General features: G+C 32.5%; 2 protein-coding genes across 2 annotated transcripts; both read right to left on the bottom strand.

The window, feature by feature from the left end:
• Nucleotides 1–605: 605 nt before the first annotated feature.
• LOC137821487 (pentatricopeptide repeat-containing protein At5g55740, chloroplastic) lies at nucleotides 606–3,607 on the bottom strand. The gene has a single exon (XM_068626098.1). It carries the CDS (start codon nucleotides 3,600–3,602, stop codon nucleotides 1,146–1,148), a length of 2,457 nt encoding a protein of 818 aa, XP_068482199.1. The 5' UTR covers nucleotides 3,603–3,607; the 3' UTR covers nucleotides 606–1,145.
• Nucleotides 3,608–3,959: 352 nt separating this feature from the next.
• On the bottom strand, nucleotides 3,960–6,971 carry LOC137822383 (uncharacterized). Its single transcript, XM_068627270.1, has one exon. It carries the CDS (start codon nucleotides 6,969–6,971, stop codon nucleotides 3,960–3,962), a length of 3,012 nt encoding a protein of 1,003 aa, XP_068483371.1.
• Nucleotides 6,972–24,572: the final 17,601 nt, after the last annotated feature.

Raw genomic sequence — 24,572 nt, 5'->3', positions numbered from 1 at the left:
CTAAAATGACATTGGACTTTCTACAAAATACATATTCCTTAATGTTCTTTTGCAATGAACAAAAATACATACTATTATCGAGTGTCACATAGTATGAACTAAAAATAACTTTTTTTAGAATTTAAAACCAAATAACTTCTTTTTAGACATTTCAAAACAGATTCATTATATTACAATGATTAACTTTTTTAAAATTTATACTCTAATAATAATATTTTTTATTATTGCTATAAGAATAGACACCACCACCACCATTAATCTCCTTATGGTCACTACTTTACTGTAAAGGATACCATGAGACGAAAGAACGAGCCCATAATAATTTGTTCATCTAAATATAAATATCAAATTTCATTTTAAATTTACAACATACATTTTTAGAATAATTCAAATATTATATATTAAATTAGAATAAATTGTATTACTTACATTAGGAGAAAATGTGTCATTCAAATCACTTAGTTGAATTTCTAAAAACATGGAAGTTAAATTTGGAGATTCTTCAAGAGAACTTGCTCTTCCTGTAATAATAATCTGAATAAAGTTAATTGTTGCCACAAAATCAAAAATACGTTTCACATTTTGCACCCTTGATGATGCCTTGGTGGATCTGAATCAAACAATGTTTTATTAGTGTAAATTCCTCTACTCATAAGAAATCTAAAACAGGACTATTTTGGTGATTAGGAATGAAATACGTGTAGAACAGCTTTTATTTTTCAGATGGAATTGGCTACATGAATCAAACCACCTAGTTTCGCATGTAGTTTTTCTTGCCTGTAGCGCTGTCTTCCATTTAATTTTCTTTCCTTAAAACTTTTACATATCTTCTGTACACATATTAAACCCACTTGAGACAAGTTTCTATTATCTTTTCTACAACAACCCCCCGAACTTGCTTTCTAATCCATTCATTCCTTAAAGTATCTTATCAGGTACATCCACTCATCTGATGCAACTTTCTCATCTCTGCTACATTGAGTTTATATCCCTTTAAAGTGTATATCGTAGCTCCTTTACATTCACACTTGGAAACCATCTGATGATAAATAACGAGACATAAGTTTTTTTCCTGAAGATGATTTTGCTAAAATGTTAGCCACCAAGATGTTGGCTCAGTACTGTACATAAGGGGAATATTTTGCTTAATGCATTTCAGATCCCAACAAATCCAATGTAACATATATCTCTTCGGTTTTAGGGTGTGATCTATCGCCAGCAATAAAATAATGTAGTTCTTGTCCAACTTGAATCCAGCTACACCCAGGAATCTTTCGTAGACCCTTTTCTTTCATGAATCTCCTTATATTTGACACTTCATCCCATTTTCCAACAGTTGCATATACATTTGAAAGAGCCACATAATTCCCTGAATTATGCGGATCCAGTTTCAACAACCATTTTGCTATATAATCAGCTAGTTCAATATCATGATTTTGTCCACACGCCGCAAGCAGAGATCCTAATATATGTTCATCAGGATGGCTTGGCATTGTAAAAATAGTCTCAAGAGCTTCATCTAACTGGCCATCTCCGGCCAAAAGTTTGATCAAACAACCATAATGTTCCTGACTCGGTGACATCTGGAGATCAGAGACCATATACTTGAAAATCTCGATGCCCTCCTTCACCAAACCCCCGTGGCTGCATGCTGACAGCACACTAGTAAGGGTTATATGATCTGGCACAATTCCTTTTTTTCCCAACTGTTTAAAAAGCGCAAGAGCTTCTCTAGCTTGACCATGAGATGCATATGCAGATATCATTGCATTGTACACAGGCAATTCCTTTGTAGAACACAAACTGAAAACATGCTTAGCATCATTCAAAGCTCCACATTTAGCATACATATCCATTATAGTGGTTGCGATATTAAGAGATTGAAACATATAATGCCTCATGATATACCCATGAATTGCCCTTCCATATTTCAATAATGCCATGCTGGTGCAAGCTGAGAGCGCACAAGTTATGCTCATGTTATTGGGACTGATTCCCATATCCTGCATCTCCCTGAAAACCATCATGGCATCATAACCAAGACCATTCTGAGCCAAACCAGACATCACCGTCGTCCACGTGATCAAATTAGGCGTAACACCAGAGGAGCACATTTCTGCAAACATGTTTCTAGCCTCAGCAACCTGACCATTCTTAAAGAAACCAAAAATCACAGAATTCCAAGAAACCACATTTGGAGGCACGCTCTCCAGCTGCAATTGAAAGAACAACTTCAAGGCCTCCCCACTCAGACCCTGCTCAGCACAAGCAGCCAACATCGTATTCCACAACACAATGTCCTTCTTTCTGGTAGAGCTGAAAATTCTTCTTGCACAATCCATCCTCCCACACTTCGCGTACATATCAATGATTCCACTCGAGACAACCACATCATACTCAAAATCATTCTTAACACAATATGCGTGTGCCTTCATGCCCAGTCCAGCATCTCTTGTATCAGCAGCAACAGCCAACAAAGAAGACAATGTCACACAGTCAAACCTCAAATTCTGTTCCCTCATAATACGACACATCTCAAGCGCCTTCCCAACCATCCCATACTGCACGTAACCCGACACAACCAAATTCCAGGCTACCACATCTCTCATCACCATGTCTCCAAAAACCACCTCGGCTTCCTCAACGAAACCAACCTTGAAATAGAAGTTCATAATTGAACTCCCCAAAACGTTATCCAACTCCAACCCTCTCACAACAGCAAGGCCATGCCCTTGTCGTCCTTCTCCAACGGCCTCCATATTCGCACATGCCGTAAAAAAACCCGACAAAGCAACGGGAGTTAGTTCTACTCCCTGCAACCTCATCTCCCGAAACATCCCAATCGCCTCCTCATTCATTCCGTTTTGCGCGTAGGTCACAATCATGGAGTTCCAAGCGACGTCGTTTCTCTCAGCCATTCCATCAAACACCCTCTCCGCATCCTCCAAAGCTCCACACTTCCCGTACATGTCCACAAGGCTAGTAGCAACATAAACACATTCACTGAACCCCATTGTCTTCACAACGAATGCGTGAACCCCTTTACCAAATCCAACCCACCGAAGAAACCCACAAGCCTTCAAAGCATTGGGGACAACGAAGTTGTCGGGTAAGAACCCCTGGTTCTGCATTTCGATGTAACTCAAAAGCGCTTCTTGGCAACGGCCCGTTCGCGTGTGCAACCCGATAATGGCGGCCCAGGAGAAGACGTTCTGGCTTTGCGAATCGCGGAAGAGGCGCGTTGCCACGTCGGATGCGCCGCATTTTGCGTAGAGAATGATTAGCTTGGATTCGACGAACTCGTTTTGGGAGAAGGAAGGACCTTTTTTTATGAGGTGGCCGTGGATTTGGCTGCCGAGCGGTAGGGCTCTCTCGTACACGCAGCCCTGAAGGATCGTTCCGTAAACGTCGGGTCCCGCCGGGAGGTTTCGCCATTGCATTTCAGAGAGGCAGTCTACGGCTTCGCGGATTCGGCCATCTTTGCAGAGCGAAGAGAAGTGGTTGTGAGAGAATTGCTTCGGCGTGAGGTTTGTGAGGGTTTGGGGTTTGGAATGAGGAAGATGGAGCGGAGGGTTGGGGACTGAGGGAGGGAGAAAAGCCATGCACGCATGGAGGTGACGGTGGTTGGAACTTGCAGTGGTGAACTGAGAATTTGAACGGCAGTGCTTGGCTCTGAACAGATAATTCAGCACATGCTACATCATCAACTCTAGTTACACAAATTTTATCCTTTAGTTTTTATTTATTTAAAATTCATTTATTCCCTTTGCATATTATTTTCTCCCTTATACATAATCTTTTTTATTTGTATTCTCTAAATGAAAGGTAAAGTATCTAACATAATAAATTAAAACTATTAATTGCAACAGTAACATAGAATTCTCATTGATTCAGATGTTCGATTATAGAAATAATTTGCAGGTCACAGTTAAATGGCACACAAAATAGCAATTTTACATTTATTGGCACAATGATTTCCGAGTACTGCAGCTTTGTTGAATGTGAACCACACTTGCAACTAAAACCATAATGATGGGAACTGTGGCGCCAGCGATGCCATAAATGGAAAAGAAATTTGAGGTAGTTCTGTTGAAATCACCATTATCAGAGTATGGAACTAGGACAGGGTCTCTGATGTAGTCATAAGAATAGAGAATTAGCCTTAGCAGTGTTAGTCCAACATAGTACATTTTCCTCAAAGGCTTAACTTTGCTTTGCCACACAGACTTCTTAAGAGCTTGAGGAACCAGAAAAAGATTTTGAGCCCAAAGCGCATGCATTAGCACTTGTTGAATCAACACGTCAGGCATAACAACAAAATCAATCCAATCTAGAGACCTTAAATTATTTCCGAGAAAAAACTCAATTCTCAGTATGCATGTTAGCACCAGAGACACAACAGTGTGAACCTTCAAAATCAATAAAACAGCATTCCTATTTTGTGGTAGGCGCTTTTCCTTGTTAGACCCATATACATTTATCCTTTTCTTAGCTTTTGACACCTTCTTGTACAGCCTTATGGTAAGAAGCAAGGCAACAAGAATCATTAGCCTTGTTATGATTTCTAAGGGATTCAGTATGTGTTCATAATAACCATGAGCATCGTGAGAAAATTCTCTGTAAGCTGAAGATTCCTTTGATTCCAAAAGGATCTCGGTATCCCTAAGCAACTCAGCACCAAAACCAAGAATCTGTTCAGCAACCATGACAAGAGACATGTGAGGAATGGAAGCCACGTTTCTGTTCATGTAACTTAGTTGGCTAAAGACGATTCCTGCAAGAGCACAGGAAATCAGTATCCTAAGAACTCTTTCAAAGCGTTTTCTGAAGGCGGCATCATCGTAATGCTTTAAGTAGGGAATAATGTCTGTCTGAAAAGCTATAGCGTTAAAATGAAGAGGGTCATTTTTAGGCCTTTGACTAGAAATGGTCATTTCAACTGAAGGATTTTTCAGCCATCGTCCAGTTAAAGGAGGATACTGAACCTTAACATCAATTAGACAATCTATGCCGAGCTCAACATTGGTGCTCACATTTGAAACCATTCTGCAACCAATTAGATACATTTGACCAGCTAAAGGATCATATACACCTTCCAAGAATAAAGGTGACAAATGTTTATATTGCTTGATTGGAAACACTGAAGATCTTTCATTGAATATAAGATGCAATGAGATATCGAGAATTTCTGCAGTAGTGAATTTTTCAGTTCCTGTAGGTTTCCTTCGTCCATCATTTTTACTCAACCTGGGTACATATGGACTGAATAATGAACCTAAAGAAAACACCTCCATATGGATGAAGACCCTTGAGCTATGTTTGTCTAAACAATGCTTGCAAATTGTATATGCCTCAATATTGAGATTCTTGGAAAGAAAAAGTAGCTGAGCAAGTACATCTTGTTCGTCTTCCAAAGCTGGATACTTCAAGAATGATAAATGTTTGAGAAGTGTGAATTTTGACGGCTGATTTTTCCTTCTCATTGAAGTTGCTAGCTGGACCACCGAGTAATTATATGATAAATAAGAACCGCATGGACCAATACTCCTATGGAGAAACACAGGACGCGGCACATAATTAATCAGCAGAGGGAAGAACATGTTCGTTTCATTGCCAATTCTTGATATACTTCCCAGTATGAGACTTCTCTGCTTAATGGAGTACACTCGTGGAAAGTATAAGAATATCTGATAGTTACATTCTTCGGACACTGAAATAACTTCACCAGGACATCCTATCATGCATAGTTTCCCACTTGATGAATCCCATGTACCCTCCGCCAACAATGTAAGGTTGGAGAGGCCTGTTCTTTCTCTTGCAGTATCTTCTGGTATGGATGCAGGAAACACTCTCAGTGTTGCTGAAATTCTTGCATTTTTTATACTACGATTGTTAGTTTCCTCCACACATATTACATGCTGGAAGACAAGCCTGAAGTCTTCATGGTTCAATCTCCAGTGAGCCATGCCAAATTCTTTTCCTGGTTGGAGAGGGCTTAATTTGCTTAACTTGTAATTTGGGATAACGTTGAAAGGTTCTGAAATACTTTCAAGAGTCTTGCAAAACTCACAGCCACTGAATGTGAGTACACCATATTCTTCCCATTCCTCTTGAAAGAAGTGTTTATTATTATCATCACAAGATCTTGGCATTGATTCTGGACTAAACTGATAATTGGAATACCGATTCAACTGAGAAGAAATGTGAACATTATCAAAGTAATTCAAGGTTCCATGTTTGTTTAAACTTCTAATTTCACCCTTTATAGCCCTGCTAGTCAAATTGAATTTCTGAGGGTACCTGAGAAGAAGCAATATCTGATCATCTTGGAATAGACGTGATTGGTTGCTATAACCGGACCAATGACTATTGGATATATCCCAATATTCAACATGGGGTTCTGATATGGGTAAAGCTGCGTTCCCCAAAAGACACAACAAACGATCTCCCCCACTTTCAAAATAGACCCCTTCCAATACAACAGTGAGGATGGAGAAACCAGGCATCATGGTGAAATATGGTGGAGGATAGTAAACAGAAGGATAAATTGTAGTATTTCTAGATATGCCTATTGACAATATCCCTCCAACATTGACTGAAGCATTTTCTTTGTGGTGAACTATATTGATGTCCTCCATTTTAAATGAAGCAAGTTGTAATCTATCTGCTCCATGAGGGGACTGCAAATCACTCTCATCAAATGGCATCAATGGAAAACCGCCATTCTCCTGGTTCCAATCTCCATTACCGAAAGAGAGTTCTGTTTGAAGTGTGTAATCTCTATTGTCATCAGGAACTGATTGGTATGATGAAGTAACATATGGGTTACAATGCTTTTCTATTTCAGCTACACGATTGTATCTGTAGACTATTGAAGATTCCACTCCGAAATTCTTGTAAGCAGTCGACTGGGAAAGAAGCATAAGCAGTTGGAACAAAGTATAAAGGCTTAGACTTGCAGATTCGGCCATCATACTGGGAAAAATTAACCCCTAACTAGAACATTGGAAACATGGTAGAAGTGTATGACATAATAAAAAGACTAAAGCCAATTGGGTGACACAAAAAGGGAAAAATCAGAGGAATGATTATGAACTTGGCATGATCCCTGGTTGGTTAAAGAATAAAACAGGGACTTGTAATAATTGGATAGATGGTTAAAGGGAAGATAGATCCATAATAATGGAGAGGAGTTGACCTGAAAGAAGTTGCAGTTTCTCTTGGTTGAACTCAGCAAAGATGGGAGTGGTGATGCTTTTAAACAAAGCTCATAATCAAGGGTTGACCAATAGCATGTGTAACGTGGAGGAAAGTTCTTGCAAAATGGATTAAATTACGGATACCATTACTTTTAAATTACATATAACTGCATAATTATTTGAAAAATTATGTTTTTATTAAAGTCATGATATATTAATAACCAACAGTAAATTGCTCCCAATCTCATTACAACCTTTCAAAATTTCTCCATGGATCCACATTTTAATAAAAGATTATTTTTTTTTTTACATTTAACATGTGTAATCTGAAACAATTTACTAGTGGGTTGTGGGACTCTTTCTCAATCTCTTACTAATATACAATCAATTGGGAACTCTCTTCTAATAATATAATAATGATAAAGCTTAAGGATATGTTTGGAATGTTGAAGAAATGTGTGAAATTTTGGGAAATTAGATGTGTGAGAATTTAAGATAAAAGTGTGAAAAAAAGTGGATGTGTGAATAAAATTTATTGGAGTTAGTGAGAGATAAGATGAGTTCATGTAGGAATTTTAAATTTTGATGTAAGATTACAAAATTACCTTTGTCTTTAAAAATATTTAAATAATAAAATATGAGGTATTTTTGTGTACATTTGAGTTAATTAAAATTTTATGAATTTTTTTTGAATAATTATTTAAAATAACACGAGTTTTTTGGAATATGAAAATTTTTCATAAAAATAAGTTTGTGATTTGATGGGTGTGATTAAATTTTTATTTTATTTAATTAATAAAAGACTAAGATTATTTTGAAAAACTAATTAATTAACTAATGTATTTATTTTATAATTAATAATGTTACTATTATATAAATTTTTTTTATATAAATAACTATATTATATTATAATTTTATTTTTATTATTATTAATTATTATTATTTTCTTTTATTAACAATAATATTAAATATTTGATACAAATAAAATAAAACTAAAATAATTATTATTAATGATATTATTATTTAATAAAATTATTTAATTATTATTAATTTTTAAATATTATTTTATTCTTATTATATTATATATTTTATTAAATTAAATGATATTATATTACTTTTTATTTTATTAAATTACATTATATTATAGTTTTTTATTATATTATAGTATAGTATATTTAATTATATTATTACATTTAAAATTAATTAATTATTTAAACATTTATGTAAAATAAAACTTTTGTATTTTGAAAAATATTATGAAAATTGATTTGTGTGTTAATATTATGAAAATCGATTTGTGTGCATGTTAATATAGTGAGAATCGATTTGTGTGTGTTAATAGTGTGAGAATCAATTTTTGTGTGTGTTAATAGTGTGAAAATTGATTTGTGCGTGTGTGTTAATAGTGTTAGAATTCATTTGTGTGTATTAATAGTGTGAAAACCGATTTGTGTGTGTTAATATTGTGAGGATCGATTTGTATGTGTAAATATTATGAAAATCGATTTATGTATTAATAGTGTGAGAATCAGTTTGTGTGTTAATAGTGTAAAAATCGATTTATGTGTGTTAATAGTATGAAAATCTTTGTGCAAAAGTTCACTACTCATAAATGGTCAAAAGAAAGGTAAACATGTATTTCAATTAATGTTGATTTTTCTTTTTTTCCTTTCTATGGCTATTTTCGCACCTCAACATGGATGAGAAAATCATACATTCCCGCAAATTCATGCTCTTCTTTCTCATCACATACAAACGCGAATGGCACCCTCAGTTCAGTGTTCATGAACAATTCATCCCTCAATTTAAACTCAACATAAAATTTATACGACTTATTCAATAGCAATTTCTCTTGTTTGACCTCACAAAGATGGGAGTGGTGGTGCTTGTCGACAAAGCTCATAATCAAGGGTTGACCAATAGCATGTGTAACGTGGAAGAAAGTTCTTGCAAAATGCTATTAAATTACGGATATTATTACTCTAATATTACATATAACTACATAATTATTTGAAAAATGATGTTTTTATTAAAGTCATGATATATTAATAACCAACAGTAAATTGCTCCGATGAGATGGAGAATTTTTTTTTAAACTTTCATTATACACTTGTCAAACTAATATTTCTCAATCTCATTACAACCTTTCAAAATTTCTCCATCTAATTAGATGCATCCACATTTTAATAAAAGATTTTTTTTTTTTTACATTTAACATGTGTAATTTGAAACAATTTACTAGTGGGTTGTGGGACTCTTTCCAATCTCTTACTAATATACAATCAATTGGAACTCTCTTATAATAATATAATAATGATAAAGCTTAAGGGTGTGTTTGGAATGGAGGAGGAAATGTGTGAAATTTTAATAGAGTAGATGTGTGAGAATTTGAGAGAAAAATGAGAAAAAAGTGAATTTGTTTGAATTATGATATGTTATAGTGGATGTGTCAGAAAAATTTATTGGAGTTTGTGAGTGATAGGATGAGTCCATGTAAAAATTTTGAATTTTGATGTAAGATTACAAATTTATCTTTCTCTTTAAAACTAGTTAAATAATAAAATATGAGGTGTTTACATTTGAGTTAATTAAAATTTTGTGAACTATTCTTTGAATAGTTTTTTAAAAAAAACACAACTTTTTTGGAATATGAAATTTTTTCATAAAAATAAGTTTGTGATGTGATGAGGGTGATTAAAATTTATTTTATTTAATTAATAAAATATTAAGATTTAAAACTTACTCTTATATTTTAAAGAACTAATTAATTAATTTATTTATTTATTTTATACTTAATAATATTATTATTATATAAATTTATTTTTATATAAATAAATAAATAAATTATATTATAATTTTATTTTTATTATTATTTATTTTTATTAGCAATAATATTAAATATTTAATACAAATAAAATAAAACTAAAATAATCATTATTAATGATATTATTATTTAATAAATTTATTTAATTATTATTAATTTTTAAATATTATTTTATTCTTATTATATTATATATTTTATTAAATTATATTTTTTATTAAATTAAATGATATTATATTATATTACTTTTTATTTTTTATTAAATTACATTATATTATAGTTTTTATTATATTATATTATATTATATTTAATTGTATAATTACATTTAAAATTAATTTAATATTTAAACATTTATTATGTAAAATAAAATTTTTGTATTTTAAAAAATATTATGAAAATCGATTTGTGTGTTAATATTATGAAAATCGATTTTTGTGTGTGTTAATATTGTGAGAATCGATTTTTGTGTGTTAATAGTGTGAGAATCGATTTTTGTACGTGTTAATAGTGTGAAAATCGATTTGTGCATGTATATTAATAGTGTAAAAATTGATTTGTGAGTGTGTTAATTCATTTTTGTATGTTAATAGTGTGAAAATCAATTTTTGTGTGTTAATATTTTGAAAATCGATTTGTATGTGTTAATATTGTGAGAATTGATTTGTGGGTGTTAATAGTGTGAGAATCGATTTATGTGATTTAATAGTGTAAGAATGTACAAAAATTCACTCATAAAAGACAAAAAAAAAGGCAAATATGTATTTCAATTAATATTGATTTGTCTTTTCTTCCTTTCTAGTGTTATCTTCGCACCTCACCATGGATGAGAAAATCATACACTCCCACAAATCCATATCCTTCTTTCTCACAACATCTCTTTGGTACTTGACACCCTCATTTCTGTGTTCATGAACAATACATCTTTCAACCCTAAATCCTAAATCCAACATAAAAGTTATAAAAGTTATATGACTTATTTATATATATATATATATATATATAATTATATTCTAATAAGGTTATCTGTATATAAAATAAGGGTATAAAAATATTACTATTCCAATCACTGCAACATTTTTGAGAAAGAAGAAGAAATTCAAAGGGAAGAAAAAGAAATGCAGAGTCTAAGAAGAGAAGCAAAAATAAGGAGAAGAGGAAAGGAAAAACATTGGGCCCTGCAACATATCTTGTTACGGTAAAAAATAATATTGTTTATTCTATTTAGATTTCTTACAACGATTTTAAAATTTTGGAAAGGTTATGGAGACGGGATTTCCAAAATGAACCGCTACTTCTATGAATAATACTGGTACAGTTTCATTTGTAAAGTTCTTTTAAATGAGTTTATTATGAAAAAATATCACATATTTTACCTCTCTCTTTTTTCTTCTTTTTATGTTATGTTCTTCAATTAATTTCTAATGGAGATTGAAGGCTAATTCATGGTTCCTCCGATGATGGATAAAATTTGAGCTTTTTTTATTTAATTGCGAATTCAAATGATTTTTCTTTCTTTTTTACTTTCCAGTTCTGAATTTAACTTTTAATTATAAATGTTTTAAGTTTGGAACTAAAATAGATTAGATTTATTCAATTTAAGGGTTTTTTATTAATAAATAATAAATAAATAAAATAGAATATTTCAGATATATCTCAATTTGTATAGTGAATAAACTTTTATACCTTTGTGACACTCGAATTTAAGGTTAGGATAGTGAATAATCGTTTAAGTAATTTTGAGTTCTTAAATTTGTAATTATTAGAGATTGTGATTATAATTTCAATTTTCCTTAATATATGTCAGGTTATTATGCGAGTGATTTTGTGTTGATGTGATCGTGAATAACTCTGAATTTTGTTAGAACAATGATGATTTTATTGCAATTAATTTGTATATTTGGATTGATGATTTCGTTCATTTGATACTGTAATCTCAATTTTTAATTCTATTCGATTCAATAAATTATCCTCTAGTAATGAAATTAAAAGAAACTGATTTTTTTTTCATAAGAAAATGATCTAGTATACTATATTACAAAATTTTGTTGTGATATATTTGCTTTTGATAGCGTTGCCACTAACACTGTCATTAACATCAATATTCCTTGCTCAATTTCTACATATATATACATATGTACATATATATATATGTATATATATATATATATATATAGTTATCTATTAAGTTTAGATATTATTATAACTAAAATTATGAAAGAATACAAAATCATTGTTAAAGTGCAATTACATGATGGGTCCAACATGTAGAGGCCCACATGAAAAAAGAAACCCAATTGCTAGAATATCATCTTTTACAGTCTTAAGTCCATAAATTTAGTTATGCTGTTTTTCTTTGTAAAATATGTATAAAATATATTAGTTATACATCAAAATGTTGGGATTATATTTTTATATACTTCGAAGTGTAAGAAAAATAAATTTTTTAAATAATTTAAGAGTGAATGGAATAAACAAAATGTTTAATTGTTAATTAAAGTGAGAGCAATTTTTCGATTAGAATTTTTTTTTAAATAATTTGATCTTATCAAGAATTTCTTAATTCTTGTGGCGATCCTTAAGACTTATAAAACTTGATATTGTTGATGATACCTATCTTATAATTTTTTTTTTCTAATTCCAATTCTACATGTTAGAATCTTTATTTTCCAATTATGCAAATTTTAGGATTCAAAATTCATAATATCATCATGCAAATTTCAAATTTGTTCATCAAATTTTTTTAAATTGTAAATCAAGTTTTACAAATATTTTTTTCAATTATTTAGAGATTTTAAATTGCATGTTATTTCATGAAATTTCACCTTGTTTCGGAATCACTCAATTCAAAATTTTGTACCATAAGCTAAGTCCATGTCTTAGTTAGGAGCAAAATTCTTTAAGGCTAAGAAGAATCTTCATCATTTGGTATCAAGAGCTTGCTTGGTACCCAAATTTGGCAACATTAGCTTCTATTTAAAGAACTTGTTATTCATAGTGATCATGAATCACACTTCATTTCCTTAAGCTTCAGCATGAACTTGGATGATAACTTTTGCAGTGACTCAAGCTTTTGCTTCTTCCCTGACATCTTCTTTAGCTTTAGCAAGTGCCTCAACATGCAATGTTACTTGTTCTCCTTTTGTTATCAAGTATTCTTTTATCTTCCTTTTCTACTTTTTTTGCTAGACTTTTAACTTCAACGACATATGTTATCTTCGAATCTAACTCATGTCAAACAATGTCTAATGTTGTTATATAAATATTACAAAAGCTTGTGATTTCTACAACTTGAGTAATTATGCTTAACGTCTTCCAAAATTCAAAGATAAATTCTTGAATGTATTCTTCTTTAGTTAAGGTCCTCTTGAAGGCGTTACTGGTAAGCATGATCTTTCTTCAAAAATTGCACTAGACTCATCCTTTTCATCATCTGATAAAGAGGAAGTTGATGATCTTTCTTACAAAGATCTTCTTAATAGTTATAACAAAATCTCCTAGCAATAATTTAAATTGAAACAAAAATTTAAAGTTTTAGTTATTGAAAATGAAAAGCTCAAATAGAATCATTTAGCAACTAAGGAAAAGATGTCATATCTAGAATAAACTCATATATCATATGTAAAAAAGAAAAAAAAATCTTGAAGGAAAAATAACCTATTGTAAAAATGATTTTGCAAAGTTTAGTGAGAGTTCCAAAACTCTAAACATTCTTTTTTCAAACTCTAGATATGCATCAAATAAGGTTGGTTTAGGCTATGACCTTAAGAGTAAGAAACATATTAAGAAAAATGTCAAGACTACTTGTGGTAAATCTGGACAACTTTGTTTCATATGTAAACACAAAAGGAATTCAACCAAAGTTAATAAGAAAGTGTTGAACATAGACTTTGATGTCTCCAAATCCAAGTGGATTGCTTGAAGACCCTGTTGCTGGTTGTGTGTGTGTCTTGTATAGTTTGAATTTGTTAATCCACTCAAAGTTATGATCCAAGGTTGTTTGATTCAAGTGTTATATACTATAGTTGAATAAAACATTGTTTGAATGTTCAAGTGTTATAAATCACATCTAAAATAGATAGAACATTCATATTGTTTTTGTTATCATCAAAACTCAAACTACACCCATAGTTTATTGGTTATGAGACCGTCTAGTGGGATATAAAGCGTGTAGTAGGTATAAACCGTTTATAAGGTTTCAACAAAACTTATTAAACTTAAGTTCTTTTTTTAAGATTTCTTGTTAGTGTGGTCCCCACATCTTTTTGTAACTTTTTTTTTCTCATTTGTGATATACTTTATGAGATAATACATGAGATTGTGAAAATTCACTGATGTCTAACATAAATTTTATATATAAAAAGTCTCAATTTCAATAAAAAATTAAAACAAAGTAATCATGAGTATGTTATGTACTCATTGTAGAAAAACTGATTTGTGCTATGGTAATACGTGTACTTGTTATTATTATTGACTTGATTATTGAAATCTCTTAAAGATGTTGCCTTAAAAGAAATAATTGAATACAACTTACGAGTTTAGTAAATTAATATGAGTTTTTTTTATGTGTTATTAATATTTGTTAACTAAATGATCTAATTTATATATATATATATATATATATATTATAGTCTTTTGTTGTTATTTTTCCAATAAATGTAAAATATAAATTGTGATAAAGTGATTAAATAATTAGTTAAAGTAAACTATAAATTTATGAAAATTCTATATGACATTTATAATGATAGAATACTTTTAGTATTATATAGAATATTAAATAAGATTCAAAGATGAAAAGGTAAGAAATAAAATGAGAATTTTTGAAAAAGAAAAAGATAAGAGTGAGTTTCACACCTGTTTACGGTGACCAACTCATAGAGAATAAAGTTGTATTTAACTCTAATTATACTTTATTATAAATTTACTTGTTGCCTGCACGGTGGAGGTAGAAAGGAAAACAAATTAGTTAATGTAAGTGGAAATATTCTTCAAATTTTTTAAAATCTTTACGAGAACAATAATTGTCTTTGAAAGGTGATAGAACCCTTCTTTCACTAGAAATGTTGGAACTCATTGCTCACTATGTACCACTGACCTTCTTCGTTCAACTTTCTTTATGCCAAATTTATTCCTTATTCCTTATTCGTTAGTCTTTTGCTTTTGTTAATTGTAGCTTTCAAACGCAATTACAGTCTCATTTTCATACCTATATTTAATTTTTTCAGCTTTGCAATTACATCTTTAAAAAAAATATAAGATTTTTTTTTGTAATTAAGAAGCAGAAAGAAATTTCTTCTGTGAAAAACATTCCTGTCTTAATTAAATTCAAGGAAATGAAGACGAAAATTGACATGGGTTTTGAAAATTACTGAATAATTAAGTCATACGAGGAGGAATGACAAAGTGTAGTAAATTTGTCCGCTTATTATCATTAGATTAATTTTTTAAACATATTAGTCTTTACTGACTCAATCCGTATTAAGAAGTGATCTTTTATATGTAACTTAACCTTATAAAATTAGTTTATAAGGGGAGACTTGCACTCACTATATATTATGAAATGTTCTTATCTCGGTGTAAGATCTTCAACACATCTCCCTCAAGCCGAGACCATCTAACTTGTACGTGACACTATATATTTATAGGTGGTCCGATTAGTCCAACGTTAGAATAGACTCTAAATGACTCTGATATCATATTAAGAAGTGAACTTTAGGTCTAACTTAATTTTAAAAAACGACTTATAAGATGAGATTTACACTCACTTATATATATTATCAAATATATTTATATCTAATGGATGAGACGACTAAGAATTCAAAACAAAAAATTGCAAATTTTATTTTACTTGAAACTAAATGGTGTCTAATTAAGTATTAATTTTTTTATCAACGTCTAATTAAGTATTGATGTAGCCTAAAAGTAAATTTGAGAGAAATTTGAGATGGGTTGCATGAAAAAGAATAATGTTTTGAGGCATTGATGGCCTATGTTTTGTGTTGTAGGAGATGGGAATTGTAGAAGGAAGGAATATTCTGCGTCTTTGTATGTTAGTATTGATGGAGCAGACAAAAGGGATATTCAGAAGGAGGATATGGAGGAATATTACGAACACATCTCACCCACAACACTCTTCCACTTACCCTTCTTTTTCAGTGTTTTTTCCCCTAAATTTATCTTTTGCTTTTGCTTTCTAATAGAGAACAAAAAAAAGAAGAAAATGTGGCAATGAAAGGTATGGGTTGTAGTCTAGCTTGAAGGAGAAGACTGAAGTTTAAAAGCAAGGAACCAGCCATTATTGTATTGTATGCTGAGCACAGGGACAGGGAATTTGATGCACTCTCTCTCTCTCTCTCTCTTTCTCTCTTTCCACACTTAACCTTTCTCTTTTTCATTTTTAATTAAGAATTCTACTTTTTCTCTTTTGGTCGTTAGGTTCCTTTAATTTAATAAAGTGGCCACCTGACTCGGGCCAGACTCACTGATGATCCAATTACGTGCGTGTGCCACAATTGTTGCTGTTAGAAAATACTTTCTGCAGATATTTTGATCCATGTTTTTGAAAGAAACAAAATTAAAATTAACTCTTTCATTAAAATTAAGGTATGCATAAATTGCAATATATATAAATTGGTATACATTAACTAATATATTAAATAAATTAAGTTTAAGCTATAAAATCAATTTTAGTAGGAAGTGGATTTTTAAGTAAATTTCACCCTTACAATATTTTTATATTTACTTATATACTATAATATCTTATATCTCTAGTTAATGTGGAATCTCCAACGTATTCCTTCACGTGTGAGTCTAAGTGTCATATTGATTAAAAATCATAAAGTTAAGCAACATATAAAGAAGAATACTCATGAACACATTGTCTTTAAGGTTTTTGGGTTGAATGTGGTGTCAATTTCATAGGTGAGTTTGACTAAAGTCTTATTGTTGTTGAATCTTCCTTGTGAATCTCCTTCAAAAAAAACCCATCTCTAATATCAGAGTCCTACATTGAGTAAAAATGAAAAAGTTCAGTAACTTAATAAGAAAACAACTCATAAATTCATTGTCTTAAGGTTTTGGATTGGAGTCAATCACTTATGTGAGTTTGATTTATGCCTCATTGTTGTTGAATCTCTCTTGTGAATCCCCCTCAAAAGACTCTTCACAAGTTAAATGAGTGTGACAAATTGTTCAAATGAGTTGTTTTTCCTTTAATACATCCAAGACAATTATAAATAAAGGTTGTACAAAAATTGATTAATTAAACCAATGAATTAAAAAATCAATAACCATGAACATTAAAAAACAAGGTGTTACAAGAGTCAACCAAAAACCTAGAAAGTAGAAGTCCAAGCATGGACCAAGAAGTCCTACATCACATCAAATAAGTCAGTTTTAGGATAGTTTTATGCGCTAATCCTTACTCTTGGACGTCCTTTTATATAACTTTTATTCCCACATTAAATTGACCAAACTTGCAAGGGGAGTTAGGTAATCTATATATAGAACACCATGTTCCATGTATAAATCACTTTTGAATTGCTTACAAGCATTCTCTTATTCTTTGAAAGTCATTAAATAAGTATTTTCTCCTATTTTATTGTCAATGAATCTTTCTTGAAAGAGGATCCAAATTAAGTTTTCTTTAGAAACTTAGTAAGTTTAAGAATTTACAACCTCTCCTTAGAGTTTTGGTTAAGGATGAGAGAAGGACTCCATCATAGCATGTTCTCTACTATTCCAATTCTCTTATAAACACTATCCCACATTTCATAGTAGCAGTTATGTTATGTTAATGGTCACACTTAATAACTTCAAAGATGGATACCTATTTTAAGAAAACATTTTGACCGAACACCCAAAATTTGATGATGCGCTTTTTTTAAGATCATAACATTCTTCTAGAAAATTTTCACTAGCTCAAGTTAGATGGTCTAAGGCTCAAAGAAATGACCTTGGAAATGACACATTTCAAGAGATCTTTTACCATTGAGACCTCTTTGATTAAGTTCTTCCTCACATAGTTGATGCTCAATTTGTATATGAATTTTCTCTTATGTTAGAATGCTTTAGGGTTGTTGTTTGTTTAAGGTTCCATGGCGGTGGAAGTTTTGGTTCTTAGTTGAGAATGCAGCTTGCACAAAATTAGTATAGAAGATTTAAGAGAACTGATTTGATAATTTAGGTAAAAAAAGTCATAACTGTTTTGATAATTTATTTTACTATTTTGTGTAATAATTCATACTTTATTTATAGAAAAAACATATTGAAATTAAATATTACTTTATCAAATATCATACTCAAAAGGAATAGTGGTAGATTTACAATTTCTACTAACAAAAGATAAATCAACTAATATTTTCACTAATAAAGAAAGATTAACTTGTGTACAGAAACATAGTTGTTATAGTGTCGTGCATCATTTATCTGGAAGAATGTCTGTGTTTTCATAACCGTTAGACAGTCTAGCTGCACAACATGGCTACCATAAGCATCTTATGTTCTAAATATGAAAAATTGATATTTCTCTTAATTTCATTTTTTCACACAATGTCTTTTTTTTCTTTCTTAAATACACAAACGGAAATAATTTTTACAAGGCAAATCATTGTTTAAGCCTTCTATACTAATTTTGTGCAAGCTGCATTCTCTTAAATCTTCTAATATGATAATATTTAAATTTATCATAATATTTTAAATGTAAATTAAGTCTACAATCCACAACGATGAAGTAAATCCACAATCATGTCATTAATCAATTGCTAAGTTCTTAATTACATTTATATGTGAGAAATATATATTGACTCTTTTATTTTTAAAAACATTAGTATTTAATGGGATATTTCATTATATATTAGAAATTCAATATTATTAAACTATACATTATTATAAATTATTTTTTTTGAAATGGAAATGTAAATTAAATTTAGAGATTAAAAATTGTAAAAATAAAAATTTTAAACGGTAATTTATTTGCATATTTTAGTAATGCTAGTTTGTTTTATGAAGAATACAAAATTTAAACATGTTTTTATTTCAAAAAACCTATATTATGTTTCACTTCTAACTTTGACATCTCAGCTAGACTGATTCTAACTTTGACATCTCAGATAGACTGACACGTCGCAATTTATCTATCATTTGTTATCACATAAAACATATCATAAAAAAAACAAGAACAAAATATGAGGACCAAGCCGAACTCATGCTTAGAAATACAAAGCAAACTCCCTACAAAGAAACTATACAAAATGAAACGTAACGGAGTTGAAACCTATTATGGAGAAAATATAAACTAATAACATAAGGAAGATAACTAAACCACTTGAAATCAAATTTGTTGTTAATCCCAAAGTTAGCAAGTTTACCATCATAGTGATTTCCCGATAAATGCGAGAAGTCTTAAAATCCATAGCAATAAAAAAGCTTGATGCCTTTTCTCCATTTTCCTCAAAGAAGACATGGGAAAATCAAAGGAGAAGAAAAAGTTTGGCATAACAAAGCAGAGTCACACTCCAGCCGCACACGTTTACAACCAGTAGAACATGAGATCTCAATAGCTAAAATAACTCCCATAATCTCAACATACAAATAATTTTGAATACTCACAAAAGAAGTAAAACTGTCAATATACTCACCCCGACTGCCCCTTAAGAATACCATTACAACCAACATTTCCCAGGCAACCTCTAACAACTCTTTTTAGGCATCTTCCAAAGGACTTGGATAGTGTTATTACCTTTTCTAGGTCTAGTTTGGATGCCAAAAAAAAAAATTCAAAACTAGAAAAGTCAATTATATCATTATTTATATACTTTTTAGAAGTATTGCCTAAAATCCTAATGAAGCATTTCATAGAGTTTATAACATAATCCAAATTTATACTTTGTTAAAACCTTGGGTGATTCTTCATTCTCCACATCATCCAAACAAAACAAAATAAGAAACAATAATAATGCATATTTCTTTAACCAAAGGGCTACCTACAACTTTGAAAAATTGAATTAAATAATTAGGAAAGGAGAAATACATATTAGGGAACAACTGTTGCAACTAAGAGAAAATTTGGGTGGCAATTTGACATCCAAAAGAGATATGAAAAGTACTCTAATCTTTTCACCTACATAAACACAAAGAAAAACTTCTTAATTGAACCTCTTTATCCATAGCCAACCTATTATGAAAAATCTTCCAAAGGACTAAAGTTTTAGCAAGAGGGATGACATTATTCTAAATAACTTCCCCCAATCAAACATGTTACAATAGAGGTGTAAGAGTTCTTGGACAACCTTCTAACTTAACAAACCAAAATTTTCTAGAGGTCAAATGGGAATGTCAAGTAAGTCATTGAGGGTGAGATTCTTCATATTATCCAAACCTCAAATTCTACATAGATTATGAGGAAGAGAGCAATTGAATTTGTCCCAAGCCTAAAAAACTTTAGCAAAAGAATTAATCCTCTCCATAGAAGGGACCCCTACAATGTGAACATCATATATCATTATAGAAATTAATGTCATCACCCTTGCCAATAGTTTAAGAAGTATTTTCTAAGATCCTGCCATACCAATGGCTAATGCTAAGTCAAATAGATGATGATTTATACAAAGCAATCTTCTTATATTTAGACTTCAAAAATGTAGCTCCCATCAAAATAAATGTCATATAATTGTAAGCAAAATCACAGGTTAACTTCAAGATATAAGCCTTATTTTTCGTGTAATACCCTAGAGAGGATTTGGGCAACATAAATAATAATAGTTGTGAATAATAAGATTTACATAGAGGAACATTTACATAACATAATATTCGTTATACATTGATCTTCCCAAATAAATGGTACAAAAGCAAACAAAAAGCTGATCCATTTAACTTATGAAAATTAATGCAAGGTTATTTACAAAATGCTAAATAAGCAACACATAAGTTACATGAAACTAAAAAAAAAATTGCTTTATACTTCATAATTTGTAATTTACCTTTGAACTTGTTCATTTGGAATATATAAAACTATGTGAAATTAATTTGGAATATATAAAACTATGTGAAATTAACTTAGTGAGTGGTGACATAACATACAAAAAAAAAGTTCATCACTAAAATTTCTTTAACTTTTCCTTTTGAGTTAGCCTCAGGGTTGAAGGTTAACTTCCATTAGTCAAAACTAGTAGGCATAAATGTCTTGGAAAGCAAGTTGGACTGCTATGCAAAGAATCTGAACTGTGGCCAAATGGTTGTACCTTTCAACTATATAGGCTTAGAAGTGGGGGGTAATCCGAGGAAGAAAAAATTCTGGGAACCTGTCTTAAACAAACTAAAGTCAAGACTTAGTGTGTGGAAAGGGAGGTTTCTCTCAACGGCAGGCAGATTGTGCTTAATCAAATATGTGTTATTCGCTACACCGCTCTACTACCTGTCTATCTTCAAAGCACCAGAGGTGGTCTGCAAAAGTATCATTAGCATTCAAAGGAGGTTTCTATGGGGGTGGGGAAAGGAGAAGAGGTCTATATCTTGGGTTAGCTGGAGAGACTTGTGCAGAACAAAAGAGGAAGGTGGTCTGGGAATCAGAGATATTCGGAAGTTCAATTATGCTTTTATGGCAAAGTGGATGTGGCGATACAGCACTGACGAGAAAGGGAGGTGGAAGGAAGTGATTGAATCGAAGTATGGTATGGGTATTAAAAGTGATTCCGTGCCTATTAAATATCAGTCATGGTGGTGGAGAGATTTGACGAGATTATATAAGGAGGGAGGAGGAGACGGATGGTTCCAAGACGAAATTGGATGGAGAATAGGGAGTGGAGATAAAATTCGTTTCTGGGAGGATGTGTGGGTAGGAAACTCAAAGTTGAAATCTTTGTTCCCGAGACTGTACTCCCTGTCGTTAAACCAAGGCCACAAGCTGGAAGAAGTGGGAGATTGGGATGGATCGGTATGGAGGTGGTCCTTAAGATGGAGGAGAGGTAGATTTGAGTGGGAAACCTCTTTAGAAGCTGAGCTGGAAGGCCTCATATCTAGGGCCAAAGTAAGAAAGGATGAAAAGGATGCGCTTGAATGGAGATGTGAGGCTAACGGGTGCTTCACAGTGAGCTCCGCTTACGAGTGCTTAGTCAGGGCGACTAGGGGACCTCAAATCGATGTCTTCAAACACCTATGGAAGACAAAGACGTTCCCCAATGTTATATTCACTGCCTGGAGGATGTTGCTGAACAAAATTCCAACTAGGATGTGCTTGAGAAGGAGAGGGATCCCACTAGACACATATGTATGTGCCCTTTGTGAACTTAAGGAGGAGTCCTGCCAACATCTCTTCCTGGAGTGCAAGGTCGCCAGCCGTGTATGGGATGTATGCCTCAGATGGATTGGAATTCTCTACGTCCACCATAACGACGTTAGGAACCATTTCGAGAGTTTTATATCGACCCACGGCAGTAATAAACAAAATCAGATCTGGAGAGGGGTTTGGGCTACCATCATTCGGTGCCTGTGGAATCATAGGAATTCCGTGGTTTTTAATAAAAGTGTTGTGGATGCGGAAGAAGTCTTTCAACAGGCCCAGATAAAGTCATGGTTATGGTTAAAACATAAAGGAAATAAGTTTACCTACTCTTTATCTGATTGGGTGTTGAACCCAATGATTTGCATTAGTAGTTATAAGTAGTTTCTGTGTTGCAGTGGAAGGTTTAAAGTTTGCTGGCTGGTGGCGGAATAGAGAAAGGAAAGGGAGATCTTGCTGACAGAATGAGTTGAGGTCCGAGGAAGGTGCTGCTTCGAGCTGAGACCGGGTAGATAAAGCGGTGTTCTCCAGTTGTGAGTAGTCGGTGGTCGCCGAAGTTATGCAAGGTCAACATGATCGCCGGTCGATGAAGCGGCGTTCTCCATAGGTCAACACGATCGCCGATCGATGAAGCGGCGTTCTCCATATGTGTAGGCGGTAGTCGCCGAAGTTATATAAGGTCAACATGATCGCCGGTCGATGAAGCGGCGTTCTCCATAGGTCAACACGATCACCGATCGATGAAGCGGCGTTCTCCATATGTGTAGGCGATAGTCGCCGAAGTTATATAAGGTCAACATGATCGCCGATCGATGAAGCGGCGTTTTCCATAGGTCAACACGATCGCCGATCGATGAAGCGGCGTTCTCCATATGTGTAGGCGGTAGTCGCCGAAGTTATATAAGGTCAACATGATCGTCGGTCAATGAAACGACAATCTCCATACGTGCGTAGTCGGTGGTCATCGAAGTTAGGTCAACAGGATCGCCGGTCGATGAAATGAAGATTTCCATGCGTGCGTAGTCGGCGGTCGCCGAAGGTATGCAAAGGTCAACATGATCGCCGGTTGATGAAGCGGCGTTCTCCACAGGTCAACATGATCGCCTGTTGATGTAACGGCGATCTCCATGCGTGTGTAGTCGGTGGTCGTCGAAGTTATGCAAAGGTCAACAAGATCGCCGGTCGAGGAAGCGGTGTTCTCCATATGTGTGTAGTCGGTGGTCACCGAAGTTATGCAATGTGCACGGGTAAATCGTCGCTCGGCGAGGTGAATGTAGGTGGCCTCGATTATGGGTGTTTCGGTAAAGTTGAATGTTGCTTTGAGGTAACCTGTTGGTTATATTTTTGGGTATGGTCTTCTCACTTTAAGGTTGTTCTGCTCCAACCATAAAGGAGAGTTTCTTTTGTGGATGATAGGAAGTTCACTTCTGGTTATTGTAATGGGTTGGGATACCCCTGAAGTATCCCTTTAATTTTATTTATTCATTGCTGATAAAAAAAAAAGGAGGAAAAGGATGGAGATAGAAGAACTACTCACCTTGAAAAAAAAAACTAATCAGTATAACTTGGAGAGGGTGGGGAGAAGAATTGATTGAGAAGCAAAGAAAGATGGAAGAAAGAAGAACCTTTTGATTCATTGTGCTTTAGGTGGTGATTAAACATTTTCTCTCACAATTCTAAACTCTGTTATGTGCCAAAGAATATAAAAATAACAACTTAGGTCTATTTATACTCAACTGACATTCACTAAATGGATTTCAAAGCGTTGAGCAGATTTCTAAAAAATATACATTGTCACTACTTAAAATTTGTTAGGTGCAACCCTTGTACTGAGCAGATTCACTCCTGAGAACAAGGTTGTAGATTTAATTAGATTTCCTCCACAGACAAATTGGTGCAGTGCTGAAAAATTGACTAAGTCAAAAATGAAAATGGTTGAATAAAACTGGATTGTGCTGATTAGATTGAGAACCGTTGAACGAACTTGGAAATTGATGAGTGAAAAATATGCAGAAAACTTCCAAAACTCTCTTTTCCATAAATATTTGTGTATAGTTATTCAACAAATAGTGAAATGATTTTTTTTATATAGTGAATAAGGTGTAGACAATAATCTGTCATCCCAACTCGATGGAGTCCTACTTCTCATTATGTTTTTCCAACTAATTGAGCAAATGCAAATAATACATTTGGGCGAGATTTAAACCACGAAACAAAACCTTGCTAAATCCATGTTTTTTTAGTGCCATTTCCTAGTTTCCACACTTTTCCATACCAG

Source organism: Phaseolus vulgaris, chromosome 9 (assembly GCF_000499845.2).
Source record: "Phaseolus vulgaris cultivar G19833 chromosome 9, P. vulgaris v2.0, whole genome shotgun sequence".
In the NCBI taxonomy this organism is placed as follows: Eukaryota; Viridiplantae; Streptophyta; class Magnoliopsida; order Fabales; family Fabaceae; genus Phaseolus; species Phaseolus vulgaris.
The sequence above is the reverse complement of the archived record's forward strand: the minus strand, read 5'-3'. Positions and strand labels throughout refer to the sequence as shown.